The sequence below is a fragment of the Colobus angolensis genome, unplaced genomic scaffold (assembly GCF_000951035.1).
Source record: "Colobus angolensis palliatus isolate OR3802 unplaced genomic scaffold, Cang.pa_1.0 Scaffold31, whole genome shotgun sequence".
NCBI classification, from domain to species: domain Eukaryota; kingdom Metazoa; phylum Chordata; class Mammalia; order Primates; family Cercopithecidae; genus Colobus; species Colobus angolensis.
Genome location: NW_012116377.1, coordinates 10,616,794 through 10,636,269, shown reverse-complemented (window position 1 = coordinate 10,636,269; position 19,476 = coordinate 10,616,794). Strand labels below are relative to the sequence as shown.

The 19,476-nt window shown below is 36.8% G+C and overlaps 1 protein-coding gene across 1 annotated transcript in view; it reads right to left on the bottom strand.

Annotated features, from left to right (window-relative positions):
* Positions 1-19,476, bottom strand: part of HSPBAP1 (HSPB (heat shock 27kDa) associated protein 1) — a 49,231-nt gene that overhangs the window by 24,280 nt on the left and 5,475 nt on the right. Inside the window, exons 2-3 of the mRNA XM_011950799.1 lie at positions 12,184-12,369; positions 3,185-3,366 (exon numbers count right to left, since the gene is read on the bottom strand). Coding sequence (XP_011806189.1) covers positions 3,185-3,366; positions 12,184-12,369 — 368 coding nt within the window. The remainder of the gene's footprint in view (positions 1-3,184; positions 3,367-12,183; positions 12,370-19,476) is intronic.

The following is a 19,476-nucleotide window of genomic DNA, read 5'->3' as shown; positions in this document are numbered from 1 at the left end:
GTAAATTTGTTTGAGTTATTTGTAGGTTCTGGATATTAGCCCTTTGTCAGATGAGTAGATTGCAAAAATTTTCTCCCATTCTCTAGGTTGCCTGTTCACTCTGATGGTAGTTTCTTTTGCTGTGCAGAAGCTCTTTAGTTTAATACTTTTTTCTGATAAGAACAGTGGTATTAACAAATGTGACTTTTTGAATAATGAAATGTATCGAGTATACTGAAAATGTGTCAACACTTGGAAGATCTACATAATTCAGTAAACCAGTATTTTCCAAATGGTCCATGATAACATTACATAAGATCCATTCTGTGCAAGACAGACCAATGGATTTTATTATAAGGGTACAGAGTTCATTCATTATAGGTTCAGATTTTATATTGCAACTAATGAACCTTTAAGAAACTACCCCTCATCAAGTGTGGTGTGGTATAAAAATAATCCACAATTATCTGAAAAGGCTGTTATTAATAAATACTCCTCCCTTTTTCAGTTTCATATGTGTGTGAGGCAAAATTTTCTTCATATACTTTAAACAAACCAACAAATTGCAATAGCTTGAATGGAGAAGCAGAGAATCCAGCTGTCTTCTTACAGCCAGACATCAAGGAGACATGCCAAAATGTACAACAATCCATCCCTCTGATGACATTGAAAATTTTTTGAATATAGTTATTTTGTTAAAAATATTATTATGTTAACATATAGTGGGTTGTGTCATTTTAAATAAATTAATAAACATTTTTTAAATGTACCCATTTTAATGCTTAACTACCCACCATTTTATGACAGATATAAGAAAGCTTGAAACAGCAAGTAATAAGACTTGGTGGCTGAATGAATTAAACCAACATAGGTACTTGTGATGTAAGAAGACTTAGTGCCCAGAAAATTTCGAGACAAAAGGTGATGTAATCCTAATGGACGTGGTTATTCATAGCAGAATTAATTGCCATAATATGAGCTGACAGAAAACTCATTCAACTCAAAATATCAGATTTTATAAGGACTCAGTTAGAATTCCAGCACATTGCCAAAAAGGCTGCCCTTTATATCCGCACTTAATGGACAGGTCACATACTGCTCAGTGCTGCCTTGCCTGGGATGAGACAGAACTACTAATGGGGTCAGATCAAAGACTCATTCAAGGCAGAGTGAGCCTAGACTCAGGACAGAGAGTCCCAACAGGACTGAATGTATGCACACCCTCTGTAGGCACAGTAGCCATTAAAGCTCTGGAGTAGCTAAAGCTCTGAAGACAGACTATTTGGGTTACCCCTTCCTAGTTGTATAATCTTAGAAAAGGTTTACTTAACCTCTTTGGGTCTCGTTTTTCTTAAAATGGGGATAATTATTAAATCATAGAGTTACTTTGAGGATTATAAATCTCAAACATTAGAAAAACTCCCCCCAAAAGTAAGTACTTGATCAATGTTACTATTAAGCAATATTTTACCTGAAATATGGAGTAAAGTACTAGTCTAATTTACAGAGTGGTGGGGGGTGGGTATGAGAAACATAACAAAACACTTTTAAAGTTAACTATGAAATCCGTAAGTTCCATAATTAAAGAACCATAAAGTGATCACAATTAAGGTTGTCAGAAAAAACATCTACCTTAAAATTATCATTTAAAAATGAGTAAATAGTAGATTTGGTATTGACTTTGAATTCAGAGTCATTTACTGAATGTTTTTAAAACCTATGCATTTCTTTCATGGGTAAGAGAATGAAAATACATTCTCAACTAACAACAATGACAGGCCGGGTGCAGTGGCTCATGCCTGTAATCCCAGCACTTTGGGAGGCCTAGGTTGGTGGATCACTTGAAGTCAGGAGTTCGAGACCACCCTGGCCAACATGGTGAAACCCCGTCTCTACAAAACCATACAAAAATTAGCTGGGCGTGGTGGCAGCCATCTGTAATCCCAGCTACTGGGGTTAGGGGGTGGGCAGTGGCTGTGGCAGGAGAATTGCCTGAACCTGGGAGGCAGAGGTTGTAGGGAGTTGAAATTGTGCCACTGCACTCCAGCCTGGGTGACGGAGACTCCATCTCAAAACAACAACGACAACAACAACAACAAAACTATGGGGCAAGTTGACATATTTTTTCTTTTTTTTTATAAAAAAGCAAAATTAAGCTAGGCACAGTGGCACATTCCTATACTTCCAGCAACTCGAGAGGCTGAGATGGGAGGATCTATTATAATACCTATGTTAACATCAGCATTTACATCTTGACTCAACATAAAAAAGAAAATATATACTGAATGGAAAATTACTGAGGAGCCAAAGAACTATCAGCCTATGAAAGCCAAGTCCAGAGAGTGGGTGGTGGCAGAGAGGAAAAGAGGTGAACAGCCTGCAGGGATGGTGAAATATTTCTCTCCACAAAGAAGGGGCAGGAAGAAGGACTCTGGAGCCTTGGCCTGAGTGGTGGCAAGGCAGAGTCCTCCAAACAGCCTCTGGAATGGCTCCCATTCCTGCCCCACACCTAAGACACACATGGAAACAAGAGCAGAGAGTTTGCAAAATTATCTCACAAAATAAACTGCCAGTTTAAGTTAGAAAACACTTAAAAGAAAAGAGGATATGGTAGTCTGGAAACTCTGTTGTCAGTTATGTCAACATACAGCAAAGAACTTCCATAATTTTACTTCTGCAAGTCACTCCCACACTTCTACAGGGCTTCCACTACCAAATACTGGAAACCAAATGTTCTCTGCCTCAGGCCATGAACTGCCAGATAAAACAGCTGTCCAAAACCCCTAGAGCAGGTAGAAATTGCAGCAGCAGCCCAAGGAATGCTTCTTCACAGAATCAGCTTTATGCTTTCATCTGCCTCACTGACGGGACAAGAACTTACAGGGAGGTCAGGAGGCAATGAAGTTTTACATACAATCTATGCTTCTGACATACTCCAAACCGACTCAAGCACTGTTTAAAAGCAAAGGAGGGTATATAGGAAGTTTGGGAGTAGGAAAACAAGGAAGCCTGCTCATCTGTGTGAGCCAAATGGTACACTTCCTTCTCTTCAGCAAATCTTGCGGTTTGAGTGGGTGAAATATCCAAGACTCATGGCGATTACTTATGAGAGAAAAAGGCAGAGAAGGTGCCAGGGAGATTCTAATTTGTGATCTTTTCTCAAAAACAAATTCCTACCAAGATTAGAAGGAAGGTTCTGACTTACCTGGAAAATATCTGTCGTGTCTTCAAATAGACTGACAAAATATTTATAGTCAGCATAAGCCCAGAACTTGGAATGGTCATAATCTCTAAATGGTCCAGAAATACTAGACTGGTCACAGTTCCAGGTCAGAAACTCTTCGAGTGTAGCTTCTACATAACTACATGTAGTTTCAAACTGAGGAACTGCAATGTAAGAGAATGCAACTTTAAATGTATAATGAACACATTTCCTAATTATTGTTGTTTTTTAAAAAATAAAGATGATTTCAACCAAAACATTAACTTTGAAGACTAACTAAAAATTTGTTTTGAGCCAGGTGTGGTGGTGTATGCCTGTAATCCTAGTTTCTCTGGAGGTTGAGGCAGGAAGACGGCTTGAGCCCAGGAATTTGAGACCAGTCTGTGCAACAGAGCAAAACCCCATCTCCAAAAAAAAAATTAATTAAAAAATTTAAAAATTAATTTGTACTTATTATATAATTACAGCCATTTACAAAATTCGCAATACTCAGGATTAAACATAAAAATATAAAGCACAGTTTTAACCTTAAGATTAAAGACTACCCTATGAGTAGATTTAGTAATCCAAACTTCAGGATTTAGTAAATAAAAACTTGAGGCATCATATAGTTAAATGCAAAATTTTATGCTGCTGACACTTGGAAAAGGCAAAGATCACTAGAGATGAGGGTTGATCAGGAAAGCTTCAAGAAAAGGTATCTTATCTGTCCACAGTGGCTTGCTATTATGGGTATGACCCCAGTGAGTCAAGATTGGAGTCTTGGATTGACACAGACTATTCTTCTAAAAGAATGATGAAATTAATTTTATTTTTGCAACTTAAATGAACATAGGAAGTTAATATTTAAGAAATCTGATTATGACTTCCTTTACAAAACATGAAATCTTTTCAAGATGTGATGTAGATCAGTTAGTACAGTGCTTGACACAGCAGATTTCAGTAAATGTTCACCACTATTTTTTATTTTTTGTTTTTGTTTTGAGATAGGGTCTTGCTCGTCACACAGGCTGGAGTGCAGTGGTGTAATCTCGACTCACTGCAACTTCTGCCTCCTGGGTTCAAGCGATCCTCCCGCCTCAGCCTCTCAAGTAGCTAGGACTAGAGGCATTTGCCACCACGCCTGGCTAATTTTTGTATTTTTTAGTAGAGATGGGGTTTCCTCATGTTGGCCAGGCTGATCTTGAACTCCTGGCCTCAAGTGATCTGCCCACCTGGGCCTCCCAAAGTGTTGGGATTACAGGCGTGAGTCACCGTGCCCAGACGGTGTTAGGCACTATTATTAGTACTTCTTATCCATTCATATATTTACTTGGAACCCTTTAAAAGTCAGCTGAATCAGTAGCAAGAAGAATATGAATATTCTTCTTTCAACAGCTTTTATCTTTTCTCTATGTTTCTGCCTGTAACTGCTTAGAATTATCCAATCATCTTTTTCCTTTCCCTTCTTTTTCCTAAGCCACAGAATGGCAGAAAGGTAATAGAGACAGGGTGTATGTCAATGAATCATCCTAATTCATCCACTTTAACTTGTCACCTCACTTTGAGAAGCAGGAGAATTTAACTAGGGCACATTTATCTAAAAGATTAAAATATACATATTCAAGAACTATTTAAATGTTAACAATTTTTGTAAAGCACTTAGTGCCTGGCATATAGTAAACAATCAATATACATAAACTCTTAACATATCAACATTGGCCAGGCATAGTGGGCACATGCCTATAATCTCAGCACTTTGGGAGGCCGAGGTCAGAGGACTGCTTGAGCCCAGGAGTTTGAGATTAGCCTGGGCAACATGCTGAAACCCTGTCTCTATAAAAAATACAAAAAAATTAGCCAGGTGTGGTAGTATGTGCCTGTAGTTCCAGCTATTCAGGCAGCTGAGGCGGGAGGATCACTTGAGCCCTGGAGGTTGAGGCTGCAGTGAGTAGAGACTGTGCCACTGCACTCCAGCCTGGGTGACACAGTGAGATCCTGTCTCAGAACAAAAACAAAAACAAAAACAAAAAACAAAAAAATTATCAACTTCATCAAAAATTTACCATAAAAGCACAGAAGTACATAAAGTTTAATTTTAACAAACAAAAGTGCATGTGGCAAGAAAGCTGTATGACTCTGGGAAATAGGATTCATTTCTAAAAGATTTAAGTAACTCCACTGTAAGCCTAAACATATTATACTGTCTTAGGAGTTTTCACTTCCTAGAATTCAATCCAACTGAATACTAAAGCCATTAAATGAGCTACTTGCCCCTGGGGTGGACTAAGCAGGACTTTTCTGTTGAGGCCAGTTATCTTAGGCAAGCCTGATTTGCAGCCACCAGAACCTGGCCTCATTAGAAGACTTCATTTTCTGTTATAGCAAGCTCTGCACGTTAACAAATGTTAAATCTAAAAATGTAAAAATTACATATGAGAACTGTTACTGTCAGGGGAAAATTATCATGAATGGAATGAATGAAAATGACAGATCTTTTCATTTCCATAATGATTTCAAAATAGAATTTTTTCACTCTTTCCTGGTAGTAGCATCATCAAAGGTACTGCTCTGATTTTGTTATAATGACAATTTCTTTCTGGGTAGTACAGTTGTTATTCTTAGTTTGTCTTATGCAATGAAATTATTCCTTTCTAATTTTACCAAGATTCTTTCACTTAATGTTGAAGTAGTCTAGGCAACTATAATGTTCATCCTACTTACCGTAAAGTAGAGTGCTAGGTAAGAAGCGCAACTGAGGTCAGGATTTGGCAGTAGTGTACAAGCTGAGCTTGCTTTTAATTATTATAAAAAGGGGTCCTAAAATAGTTTTTGCACAACAGGATAACAACTATTTCTCCATTTTGTTAAACTTTCATCATCTTACAAATAAGAAATAATACATGATGCCTAAACTCTAAACACGTCTTTTGATCACTCTATCCCCCTGCTTTCAGATGTTCAGAGTTATTTCTACAACTGCTTGCCAAATTTACTGCCAACTGAGATACAACACTGCCACTGAGCACGTATCTTGGGAAACAAATCTGATCCAAAATGCTATGTGATGTTCTCTGTTTCCTAAAATAAACTAAGGAACACATGATATTCAAAAATGCCAATTATTAACACTTCTAATTCAAGTATTCTAGAAAAATTCTAACCAAGACCTAAGACCTAAAACAGAAATAAGAAATATACTCAACAGAGAGGAAACAAAGTTATCCTTACTTTTAAAATCATATGCCTGTTTAACCAGGAAACCCACAAAACAACACAAAACTACCTAGGCCAATTAGTAGGTGCACACAATATAAACACACAGAAACAAATGGCTTTCCTCTATGACCAATCACAACCAGTTAGAAAACTATAACAGGCAAAAATATTTCCTTTGTAACAGCTATAACAAATTTACAATATTTTAAGGAATCTGTAGACCTATATAAAAACTATAAATCACTTTACTGAGACCCAAATAGACTTCATAAGTAAAGATAACATGTTCCTGTGTAGGAAGATACAGTATTATAACAATGGGATTAATTAATTATAGAGCTTAATCAATTTTCATTTGAAATTCCAACAGGTCTCTTTACAGTGAGAACTTTGTGTAACTCTAAAGTTCATTTAGATATATAAAATTCAATAATATCTAAGAAAAAAGAGTAATTAGGGAGGATGAACTGTATATTCAAATATTAAAATACATATCAGTACTAAAAGCATGTTTTAAAACTGTTTTACTGTCCCCCAAACTGGTAGCTTAATATGTGGCCCAAAAACTGATGCTGGAATATGCAAGAATATAGTAATATAATAAAGGTGATTTCCAAAGTCAGTAGGGTAAAAAAGAAATATTCAGTAAATAGTATTGGAATAAAATTTCCAAATTTAGCTATTTGTATTAAAAACTTCATTGAATACCATATAACAAAATAAGTAAGAAATGGATAGTTAAATGTAAAAAAGAAATCATTAATCAATTAGAAAAAAATTATTAGAATATTTCTCTATTTTCAGGATAAAGAAGGAATTTCTAAAGTTAAATGAAAATAAAAATGTTAATAAAGCATTATTTGATTACACAAAAATATAAAACTGTGAAGCTAAAATGAGAAAGCAAACAATAACTAGGAAGCTTATTAGTTAACAACACAATCTTCTTTTTTTTCATCTGTTTTACTTATTTTTTTTATTTCTAGAGGCAGGGTCTCAGTCTGTTGCCCAGGCTGGTGGGCAGTGGCGTGGTCAGAACTTTGAACTGCTGGGCTTAAGCAATCCTCCTGCCTCAGCTTCCTGAGCAGCTGAGACTATAGGTGTGCACCATCACACCTGGCTAATTAAAACAATTTTTTTTTTTTTTGTAGAGACAGGGTCTTGCTATATTGCCCAGGCTGTTCTAGAACTCCCAGCCTCAAGTGATCCTTCTTTCTAGGCCTCCTACAGTGCTGGGATTATAGATGTGAGTCACTGTGCCATGCCACAATCTTCATAATATATAAAGAATTCAAAAAATTTTTTAAACCCTAAAATCCCAATAAGGAAATAGTCAAAGACCAATTATCAGAAAAAAATACAAATTACTAATAAACATGAACGTATGTTCAATATCACTAGCAATCAAATAAATGTGTGTGTGTGTGGTTTTTTTTTTTTTTTGAGACAGAGTCTCACTCTGTGGTCCAGGCTGGAGTGCAGTGCCACTATCTTGGCTCATTGCAACCTCTGCCTCTCGGGTTCAAGTGGTTCTCATGCCTCAGCCTCCCAAAGAGCTAGGGTTACAGGCATGCACCATCATGCCCAGCTAATTTTTTGTATTTTTAGTAGAGATGGGGTTTTGCCATGTGCCCAGGCTGGTCTCGAACTCCTGAGCTCAGGTAATCCACCCACCTCGGCCTCCCAAAGTGCTAGGATTGCAGACATGAGCCACTGCACGCGGCCAAATAAATGTTACTTAAAATAATGAAATAACATTTTTCATGTAACAGGGCCTCACTCTGTCTCCCAGGTTTGAGTGCAGTAGCGTGATCACAGCTGACTGCAGCCGCGACCTTCCAGGCTCAGGTGATCCTCCCATCTCAATCTCTCGGGTAGCTGGGACAACAGGTGCACGCCACCATGCCCAGATAACTTTTTTGTACTTTTTGTAGAGACAGGGTTTTGCTATGTTGGCCAGGCTGGTCTTGAACTCCTGGACTCAAGCAATCCTCCTGCCCCAGGCTCCCAAAGTGCTGGGATTACAGGCATGAGCCACCACCCCCAGCCTGAAAGATTTTTAAGATAAATTTCAGTTTTGGCCAAGGAGTAGCAAAACAGGAACCCTCACATGTTCTGAAAAGAATGTAAATAGAAACCACCTTCGTGCAAGCCCTTAGCCATATGTTTCAAAGCCTTTCATTCTTTCACTTCACAAATTGAATGCCCATTAGGTGCTCAGCCCATGATGAGCTGTGGCCCTTGCCCTCACTGAAGTGACCTTCTTGAGGGGAAGAGACTTTAAACAGGTAATTATACAATCATGTGATTACAACTGTGCAAAGTGTTACTAAGAAATACACCTGATTTGCGGTATGGGGAAGGATAGATTTGTCAGGAAAAATGACATTTAAGCTAAGATCTGACAGAAGGAGATGAATTAATTAGGTAAAGTTGGGGGAAAGGGAAGTGAGAAAAGAGAGGCTAGACACAGGGAACTACATACACATGCAAAGGTTCTGAAGTGGGAAGAAACAAAGCCCTGGAAATACAGAAACAGAAAAATGCTTGTCTGGCCTGAGCTCAGGGATAGAAATGATGCTGGGCCTTCCACACCACAATGGACATTTTGGTCTTTAGCCTAAGCGTAACTGGAAGCCATTTAAGTGTTTTAAGCAGAGAAATAAGATTAGATTTGTTTTCCTAAAAGTCGTCTCTGGCTTCAGTATGAGGAATGGTGTGGGAAGGGAGGGCAAGGGGTGCAGACAGACTAGGATGAGGCCATACAACTATGGAGGTGAGAGAGAGTGAGCGGGGTAACGCCCACTAGAGGACAGCTATGGAGACAGACAGAAGCAGGCAGATGCTAGATATTTAGGATGTAAGTCACTGAGTCACAAGACACCACTCAAGACAAGCAATCAGAATGACTCAGAGGTTCTGGTGTAAGGAGCTTCACAGATAGTGCTGCTAATGATGATAACGCCCATACCCTTTGATCCAGTAACTCTCCTAAGAATCAATCCTAAGGAAGTAATCAGAAACTTTGACAAAATTTGTTTGCAAAGATGTTCACTACAGTCTTTTTAAAATTTAAAACTTGTAAGCAATCTAAGTCATCAAAACTTTAAAATAAATTATGATACTACCAAACAATAAAATATTAGGTAGCCATTGAAAAATCATACAATCTCAAGAGAAGCTGCTCAGAGTAAAAGAAAAAAAAAAGCAAGCTGTGAAAATTAATATAACTTTATTTTTAAAATACAAAAAGGCCTACATGGGCCTACCTCAAAATATAACTAGTGGTTATCTCTGAGTAGTGGGACATTTGCAAGTTTTACACTTACTAAGGGTAGTATCCAGAATATATAAAGAACTCTTATAACTCAATAATAAAAAGACAAAAACAATTAGAAAATGGGCAAAGGATTTGAACAGACATTTTCCCAAAGAAGATACACAAATGGCCAATACACACATAAAAAGATGCTCAACATTATTAGTCATTAGGGAAACACAAATCAAAACTATAATAATACTTCCCATACACTAGAATAGTTAAAATTTTTTTTCTTTGTTTTTTGTACTTTTAGTAGAGACAGAGTTTCACCATGTTGGCCAGGCTGGTCTCAAACTCCTGACCTCACGATCCGCCCACCTTGGCCTCCCAAAGTGCTGGGATTACAGGTGTGAGCCACTGCATCCGGCCTAGAATAGCTATAATATTTAAAATGGAGTGTTGGCAAGGATGTGGAACAAACTGGAACTCTCATACATTGAAGGTGAGAATATAAAATGGTGCAGCTGCTTTGGAAAAAGGTTTCTTAAAATGTTAAACACAGAATTACTATATGACCCAGTAATTCTACTCCAAGAGAAATGAAAATACATGTCCACACAAAAACTTGTACATGAATGTTCATAACAGCATTATTTGTAATAGCCAAAAAGTGGAACGAACCAAATGTCCATCAACTGATGAATAGGTAAATACAATGTACATATTCGTACAACAGAATATTATTTGGCAATAAAAAGAACTGAAGTACTGACACATATTACAACATGGATGAACCTTGAAAACACACTAAATGAAAGAAGCCAGGCACAAAAGGACCAACATTGAATGATTCCAGTTATATGATATATTCTAAGTAGTCAAATTCATAGACACAAAAAGTAAATCAGTGGCTGCGAGGGCCTGTGGTAAGGCAGAATGGAAAATGATGCCTTAATGGGTACTGGGCTTCTTTATGGGATAATAGCAATATTTCAGAATTAGATAGTAGTGATGGTTGTACAATATCGTGACTATACTAACAACCAATGAATTGCATACTTTTAAATAGCTAAAATGCTAAATTTTATGTTATGTAGATTTTAGTTAATAAAAAAGAACATTGTCTTTACTAAAAGCTCAGAGTCATTTCTCACAACCTCAGAGAGTTACTTCCCTTTTTTTTGTGCTTAAGTATTAACTTGAAAATGTCAAATTACTGTGTCTCATCTATAAAATGGGATAATAGCAGCACTGTCCTAAGGTTTTAGGAAGATTCAGAAAGCTAATACCGTATGTGCAAAGTATTCACAATAGTGCCTGAAACAACAGCTTTAAATGAATGTTAGCTATTGGTAGTATCGTACTTGGAATCTAACCAGAATGTGAAAAAATTACTATTTCTATTTTTATCCAAATTAGTATCTAACAGACACTTCAATGAGAGGCAGATTTCTTTGACTAAAATCAACAAGGAAAAGGCACAATTTGATTTTTATGTTATTGCTGCTGGTCTAAGATTGAATTTTAAACCGTTTGATCTTTGATTATAATGAGATGACAAAGAGTTCCAGGTATATTCAACATGCTACATCTGTCACAGGAGTACAACCAGAACCAAAAACTAAATAATTCCGTCAGCAATGCTACAAGGTCGAAATGAGAGAAAGCAGGTTGGAGCAGCAGGAAGGGAAGCTGGGGACTTTTCTAGTTCTTCTGAGCTGTTAATAGATATTAACAAGCCACTTTACCTCAATGCTTAAAAAAACTGAAATTCTAGACTACCAAACTTACCCATATTGAAATACAAGTTAAACACCAGAAAATGATTATAGACTCTCTTAGATTAGAAACAGTAGTTTTAGAGTTAATGGTAAATTATCTAAATTTTAGAGTTAATGGTAATTGCTTTATCTGAAAATAGGGCAAACAAATCAAAATGTTATGTCTTCAGAAAAGAAGAGGCAAAATCTATTTGCTTAAGAGAATAAAAGAGCGAGCTTTACATATGGTTCATGTTTGTGCAATGCAAAACAGGTCAGTCAGTCAATAAAGCAGAGGGATAAAACTACAACCAAGTAATTATACATCTATAAATAGTGCCTGAAGCCACAAATAAAAGGACACATTCTACTTGAGTAAAAAGTGGACGGCACTATTAGATTAGGATTGGTCTAACAGGAACATAAATAAGAGCACAATAACAAATATTTATTTATTAAGTGTCTAACATTTAATGAACCATAATAATGTCTAGCAATATACATATAAGATACACGAACAAATACATTTTGTATGGGGTCATAAACTATAGACTGTTTTGTCTATAGTTTATATAGACAAAAACAAAAAACACTTAAGCCAAACTGTTTTCCAAACCTTCCAATAAAATATTCCTGTATGTACAGTGAATGGTCAAAAAAAAAAGGATTAGAAAGGATTCTCAAGAGATCAGGAGGCCACTGCTGAGAATGCAGGGATGCTCCTGAAGAGACATTATGATGGTGATTACCTATAGTCATACCTGTGCTCATGCTTTTCATCCCCATTCTGAATCGTATCCGTTTGCCACAAAGGACCTCCGAAAGGTATTTAGCATCCCAGTGTCGTGCCGGCCAATCAAACACCATGTTACAGAAGATTGCAGGTTGTTGTAAAGACATGATAATTTCTTTTGCTTTCTCTGGCGTAAAAGGTTTGACATATTCACCTAGAAAGAGAAATGAATAGAGCAAGAGATAGAAAACTATCAAGTTTTTTCATACAATATGGAGAAAAAAATAGCTAATATTGTTTTTATCATGGTAAATCATTCTCTACAATTACAATGATGTATACATCATTTACTGCTGTTTCTATACACATATGACTTCAAAAGACCTAATTCTTTTCTTTTTTTAGATCCAGGGGTATATGTGCAGGTTTGTTACATGGGTATATTGTGCAATGCCAAGGTTTGGGTTTCTATTGAAGCTATCACCCAAATAGTGACCACAGTACTCAACAGGTAGTTTTTTAACCCTTGCTCCTCTCCCTGCCTCCTCTCTTTTAGAGTTTCCAGTGTTTATTATTCCCATCTTTATGTCTGTGTGTACTTGATGTTTAGCTCACACTTATAAGTGAGAACTTGTGGTATTTGGCTTTCTGTTTCTGCATTAATTAACTTAGGATAATGGCTTCCATCTGCATCCATGTTGCTGCAAGGGAAATGATTTCATTCTTTTTTATGGCTGCATAGTATTCCACGGTGCATACACATATATATATATATATATATATCATATTTTCTTTATTCAATTCACCATTAGTGGGCACCTAGGCAGATTCCATCTTTTAGCTATTGTGAATAATGCTGTGATAAACACATGAGGGCAGGTGAAAAGATCTAATTTTTAAATGATTTTTCTCATACTAAATTTTAAGTGTTTAAATTTTGGTAGATATTTACAATATTCAATGTCAAAAATGAAACTTTAGTGTTAAAAAAGGCTTTCCAACTACATCTTTAAATTTTAGAAGGTGTGATTTTTTGGAAAACACTACTTCCTAAGTAGAGGATTATGTAAGAAATGCTGATGGGAACTACTCTTGAACAACTAGAGTTGCTGCAGTCAGCAACAATTCTACTTGTTATATCATAGGTTAATGCTAGAAAGACTACTGAGTCAATATAGCAGTCAACTGGGGAGTGGGAAAGATTATTTTTACTGCAATTTTAAAAGGATAAAAGATGTACTTAGATGGCAATCAATATTAATCCTTGGTTTCAACTGCATCTATAAACAGTACAGAAGAGCTGTACAAACCAACACTGTAACTTACTATTTAAATAAATGTCACAGAATCATAAAATATTAATCTTGGATAGGATAGCAAAGATTAGTATTTTTTGAATAAAAGAACAAGCAAGTTTCTCTTTTAAAGACGTCTTAAGATGGCAAGTTTTTTGGGAGGTTTAAAAAATGCTTCATACTCTCTGACCCTCAAAACATATATTTATGATTCTCAAGAACAATCAGCTAACCCTCTATTTTAGTTACTTTATCTATAATTACACTTAATTCAAAAAATTAAGAAAAATTCATAAATAGTCCAAATTCTTCTCTCAGCCAACCTTCTTCTCTATGATAAAAGGAAGAGGGATAGGGAAGGAATCAACAAAGAACTTGAGTAATTTGTGTTTGTCTAAAGGTAAGGCTTGTTTTTAAAGAGACTGAAAACTTAAATCAGTTTGGCCTCCTTTCTCAGACAAGGACAAAAACTTGGAATCCCTTTTTAAACCCTCGGTGAAAGTCAGCAGGCTCTAAGCCCTTGGCAGATGACATTTGAGAACAATCTGTTACCTTCTACACAGTCATCATTCTAAGTGAGGAGGTCAGTGTGGATGCTCAGAGGGGAAAGGCAGGAGAGTCAGGGAGTGCGTGCAGTGAGGAAGAGAAGGCACCCTTGGTCTCACTGAAAAGCAGCCCCTGGTTTATCTTCAGGTGACCTCTACATGGTAAAGAGCCCTGTAAAGGATAACATTATGTGACCAAGAATACAATTTTCTGTTTTTCCTTGAGATGGTTGCTTTTTGTTGTGTTTTTCACTTTTGACATGTACAGCAACTTTGCATTCAAGTTCTTCATCCATTCCAACGGGCCTATAAATCTAAGTACAAGGTTACCTATATTGCAGTGCACCAAATCTTCCTGGACTTGCTATGCCTGGATTCCGCGTATAGGAAAATGAACACCCACTTTTTTTTATTATATGTTTTTAAAGTTTTGCTGTAGACTACTTGTACGGAAGGTCAAATTTCTCCTCTAACCTCTTAAAGTCTCTAGCTGAGACTGACATAAAACAGGTTAACAGGGAAACGCATACAAACATTATTCAGAAAGTTTTACATGTACATGGGAGCCCTCACAAGAAAAATGAAGACCGAAAGAAGCAGTTAGAGCTTAACATCTACATAGTAGGTTGAGCAAAGAGTAGTAAATTTTGAAAATGTGACAAGACAAAGAAGTTGGATGAGTATAGTTAATTGTGGAAAAGTGACTGGGAAGATAAAGGTTGGTTTAACAAGGTTTGTTAGTACAGATTTCTCTCAGCCTTTATTACCCATCTTTGGTTACAAGAATATCTTCCTTGTTCCTGGTACAGGGAGGGCAACTTTTACATGGAAGTTTTACCTCCCGCTTTTGGGAAGAAAAAGGTAGCTCAAAATGAGCTTGCATCTGCTGTTTTTCAAGGCCTTTTTTTCTTTTTTTGAGACGGAGTCTTGCTCTGTTGCCAGGATGGAATGCAGTGGTGTAGTCTTGGCTCACTGCAACCTCTGCTCCCCTTGGGAGGCTAAGGCAGGGTTCAAGCGATTCTCCTGCCTTAGCCTCTCAAGTAGCTGGGACTACAGGCACGCACCACCATGCACAGCTAATTTTTGTATTTTTAGTAGAGACGGGGTTTCACCATGTTAGCCAGGATGGTCTCGATCTCTTGACCTTGTGATCCACCCACCTCAGCCTCCCAAACTGCTGGGATTACAGGGGTGAGTCACTGTGCCCGGCCTTTTCAATGCCTTTTACCCAAAATAATCAATGTACCAAAGTGGCATATTTGGGGGTGGCATATTTTGATCCCTACACTATGCAAAGCTATAATATATTCATGATAAATAGTATTCTATTGTTCATGGCATATAAATTGGAATCATCCTTTGGGAAACAACTGGGAAAATGAAAGAACTGTTCATTATCTCAGTAACTCATGTTATAGAAATTTACTGTAACAAATAATCATGAGCTATGTATAGCATACACATACATACACACAAATGTCTACTACCGCACTATAACAACAAAAAATGTAAACAACCTAATGCCCCAAAGCAGAAAAATATTTACTAAATTATGATAAGGCAATCTCATAGTATACTATATTCACTAAAAATGAGGGCTGTCTAGAAATATGTAGAGATGTGAGGTGGGAAGGGAGAGCTGGACCTGAAGATGACTCAGAGCTATTGCAATAGCCAAGCGATAAGTATGGTACAGGCCTGAACAACAGGGGTGGCAGTGAATAAGTGAGAGATGGTAAAGATGAAGAAATACTCAGAGAATAATATCAAAGGCTATTACAACCAGAGATGTGGGGTGGGAGTCAGATGTAGCCACAAGACTGAGTTGTCTAGACTCGGTGACTTGCCATAAGAGAAGTCAAGAGCAATAACTCATTCTGTTGGGAAGATGAGTGGTTTGATTTTGAACACAGGCACCATAACAATACCATACATTTAACTGTTTAATGCTTCACTGTTTACAATGCACTTTTACATACATTAAAAGTGCTCATCTGATCTTATAAGAAGCCTGTAAAACACAGACAGAGACGGTAATTCATTTCCATTAACTGAAGGAAGAAATGGAAGCTTAGATGTCAGAGGACTGGAACCAGATTTATCAGGTCCCCTCAGTCCAAGTCCAGTGCTCTTTCCACTGCACAATCCTATTTCTAGAGAATTGACTGTGCAACTTAACTAGGGCTAAAAACTCAGAAGAAAAAATATAAGCTGAAAGGATACACAGGAAAGCTCAAGATCAATTCATAAATAATCATTCACATGTGCTCTGGGGAGAGAGGAATGTTTTGAGGAGCGCGTAAGTTGTATGTGCATGAGCACACATGGCAGGGAGTGCTAGTTGCTTTTGACAAAGACTCTTTGCTTGGCCAAACTTTAGTCAGGCTTTGATTCTTTTGCTAGGTCCATCTATGCACTTCCTTGTAAAACCCAGTTTTAGGCAAGAACCTTGCTAAGTCAGTTTAGCAAGAATTTCCCCCATCCCTGACATCTGATCAGGTTTTTCATCCTCAACCCACCTCCAGGTGATCTGATCACCTTGGCCTGCCTTCAGCAAGAATCCTGTTAGGTTGGTTTAGCCAGATTTCCCCTTACCCCTGGTGTTTCCTCTTAGTAATTTCTCATCCACTGACTCTGCTCCTTGGCTGTAAATTCTCACTTGCCCATGCTGTCTTTGGAGTTGGGCCCAATCTCTCTCCCCAACTGAGAGACCCCGTTACAGTAGTCCTTATATCTATGGTGATGGTCCTGAACAGTCTTCCTTACCATGCTTTAACAAGTGCCACTGAATAATTTTTTCTTTAACTTCTACTTACCCAATACTCATTCTCTTCTTCCTTATTAAAAGAACTTTGGGCAACAGGAATGACTGAAAAATTTTATTTCCCAGACTTCTTTGCAGACAGGAGTAGCCAAATATAGATAGACAGATAGATAGATAGATAGGGAATATATATATATATATATAATTTCCGTGTGTGTGTATGTGCGCGCACGCGCACATATCAAAGTTGTGAGTAGACTTCTTTGCAGACAGGAGTAGCCAAATATAGATAGATAGATAGATAGATAGATAGATAGATAGGGAATATATATATATATATATAATTTCCGTGTGTGTGTATGTGCGCGCACGCGCACATATCAAAGTTGTGAGTCAGCCTTTTTGCACTCATCCTTTTCTATATACTGCCTGGAAAGCAGACATAATGGTTAGCCCTCTTGAGAGACAAATGAAAGGTCCAGGAAACTGCAAACCTTAAGCAAAAGAATGCCAATATGTTCATCTTCGTGCTGCTGAACCAACTACTACTTCCTGAATCCTTTTAGATTAAAAAAAAAAAAATCCTTCTAGTCAAGACTGTTATTAATTCATAGCTGGTATAACACCTTGCTTTCTGAGGCCATCATTTTCAAGGATAACCATATTCTCCCTATACAGTGCTCTGTGGCTTGGGCTGGATGAATCATGGCTGGTCTGACACTCAGTCTGACACCCACAGTTCTAAGGTTGTAAAATACTCAACCTATGAACATTTTGCTTCTGGAACTTTAAAGGGCAGAGAAAAACAGAAGCACGAATTACTTTGGGGTAGAGATTTATTTATTCTACTTACCTTACATTAGAGCCAATAGATCACGTGGCTTTGATTATTCCCAAAATGGTTCATATTTGAGTAGATATAACTGGGTAGCCTTTTATAAATATGTACACAGGTGACAGTAACACATGAGTAGTGTTTTGACAAAAAAGCTATGAAGAAGTAAATATTCTCTAGCATAAAGTTAAATTTAAAAAATTTAATTATCTGATCTAAAAATCCCACACATCCCAGAGATTATTTAATAGGAGACCTCCAACACTAAAATTTGCTGAGAGAGTACCTGGCCTAGTGACTGGTATATATTAAATGCCAAAACATTTGTTAAACGAATGAAAGCACTATGAAGTGTGTGCAAAGCGAGTAGTAGGATGTTCATCATAACAGAAAATTAGCATATTTACAGAATTTCATGCCCATCGTGAAATAAAACAATCAGCTGGTTGTGAGATAAAACTAATTTCGCTTCTGATAATTTAATCAACAATAAACTGGGCCATTAAATTAATGAATTTAAATGTTACAATTTCCTTTAAAGAAGAATGCAATGCTACCCTGTATTAATTAAACAGCCTACGGATGCACCCAGTTACTCCATGCTAGAAATATTTTGCAAAGAGCTATAAAAATTCTGAAGCAACCTTAACAGTCTTCAAAGGATAAGGGTATTTAGGTCTAAACTTGCAGCAGGTAGTAATTTTTAACTAGATGACTTAGAAACTGCTGAAAAAAACAGATTAGTGATCTGGGTATTACACAATAATTTTTTCTCTCTCCAAATGTAGCACATTCTCCAGTCAATTTATTACAGCCTTAGTTAACAACTAATTCTTTGGAGATAGTGAAACATCATCACAAATAAATTGCATCCTTCTCAGTAATTTTTTAAAATTAATGCAAAGTACAAGATAATTTGAAACCTAATTTCTCTGAGTATGCCAACTATCTGGTCAGTCAAGTAACACCTGGCCTGGATTTGTATCTGAGATTTCAACTTTAAGACAAGAATAAGGAACATTTACCATGTGTCCAGAACACTCCGAACATTAATAGAATATAACAAAAATCTTGAAATTGAAATTAACTTGTCTCCCATCAGGTATAATTTTAATGAAAAAATTAAAAAGATTTTTAAAAACCTTCAGAAGTTGACATAAGAGTAAGTCTCACATTACAATACAGAGACTCACTATAATGATATAGCATAAATTTAAAACTGGGTCCTGGCACAGTGAGATCATTTATTTCTGAATGTATACATCTAAGTATATATGTGGTGTTTCATCAGACAACTATTGTATATACATATAAGAAATTTTAAAACCTCTGGAATGGTAGATATTAGGGCAAAAAATAATGACCATTTGGGCCATGTTAGAAAAACCCGATAGAATCGTGCAAATACTAGCTAACAAAATGACTGGATTAGTACTAAAGACTGAATGGCAAAACTTACACCAAAAAGAATTTTTCATTTTGTAGCCCCTATTTTAAAATGTCAACACAAACTAAGAAAATTCTCCTGAAAGGCAACATAATGCTTAAGTAAAATGATGGCTAACCATAAACCCTTTGAATTTCAATGTCTAGAAGGTGATGTCTATCACTGAAAAAAACCACAAACGTTAGTGCCGTGGCCGTTATGACCTAGCCTTATGAATACCAATGCTTGGTGTTGCAGTGAACATGCGGGAAGTTCAGGCTGGGCACCTGAGACAGTTACATGCTGGACAGTTACCAAAGGTTCATGAGTCTTTTAGCTTCTTTCCATCCTCCTACACTTACAACGTTTGTCCATTTAACCCAGAAAACTTATCTTTACCTCAAAAAATGGCTCATAAATTCAAAAGTAATACTAGTCTTAAACCAAAGCAAGAAA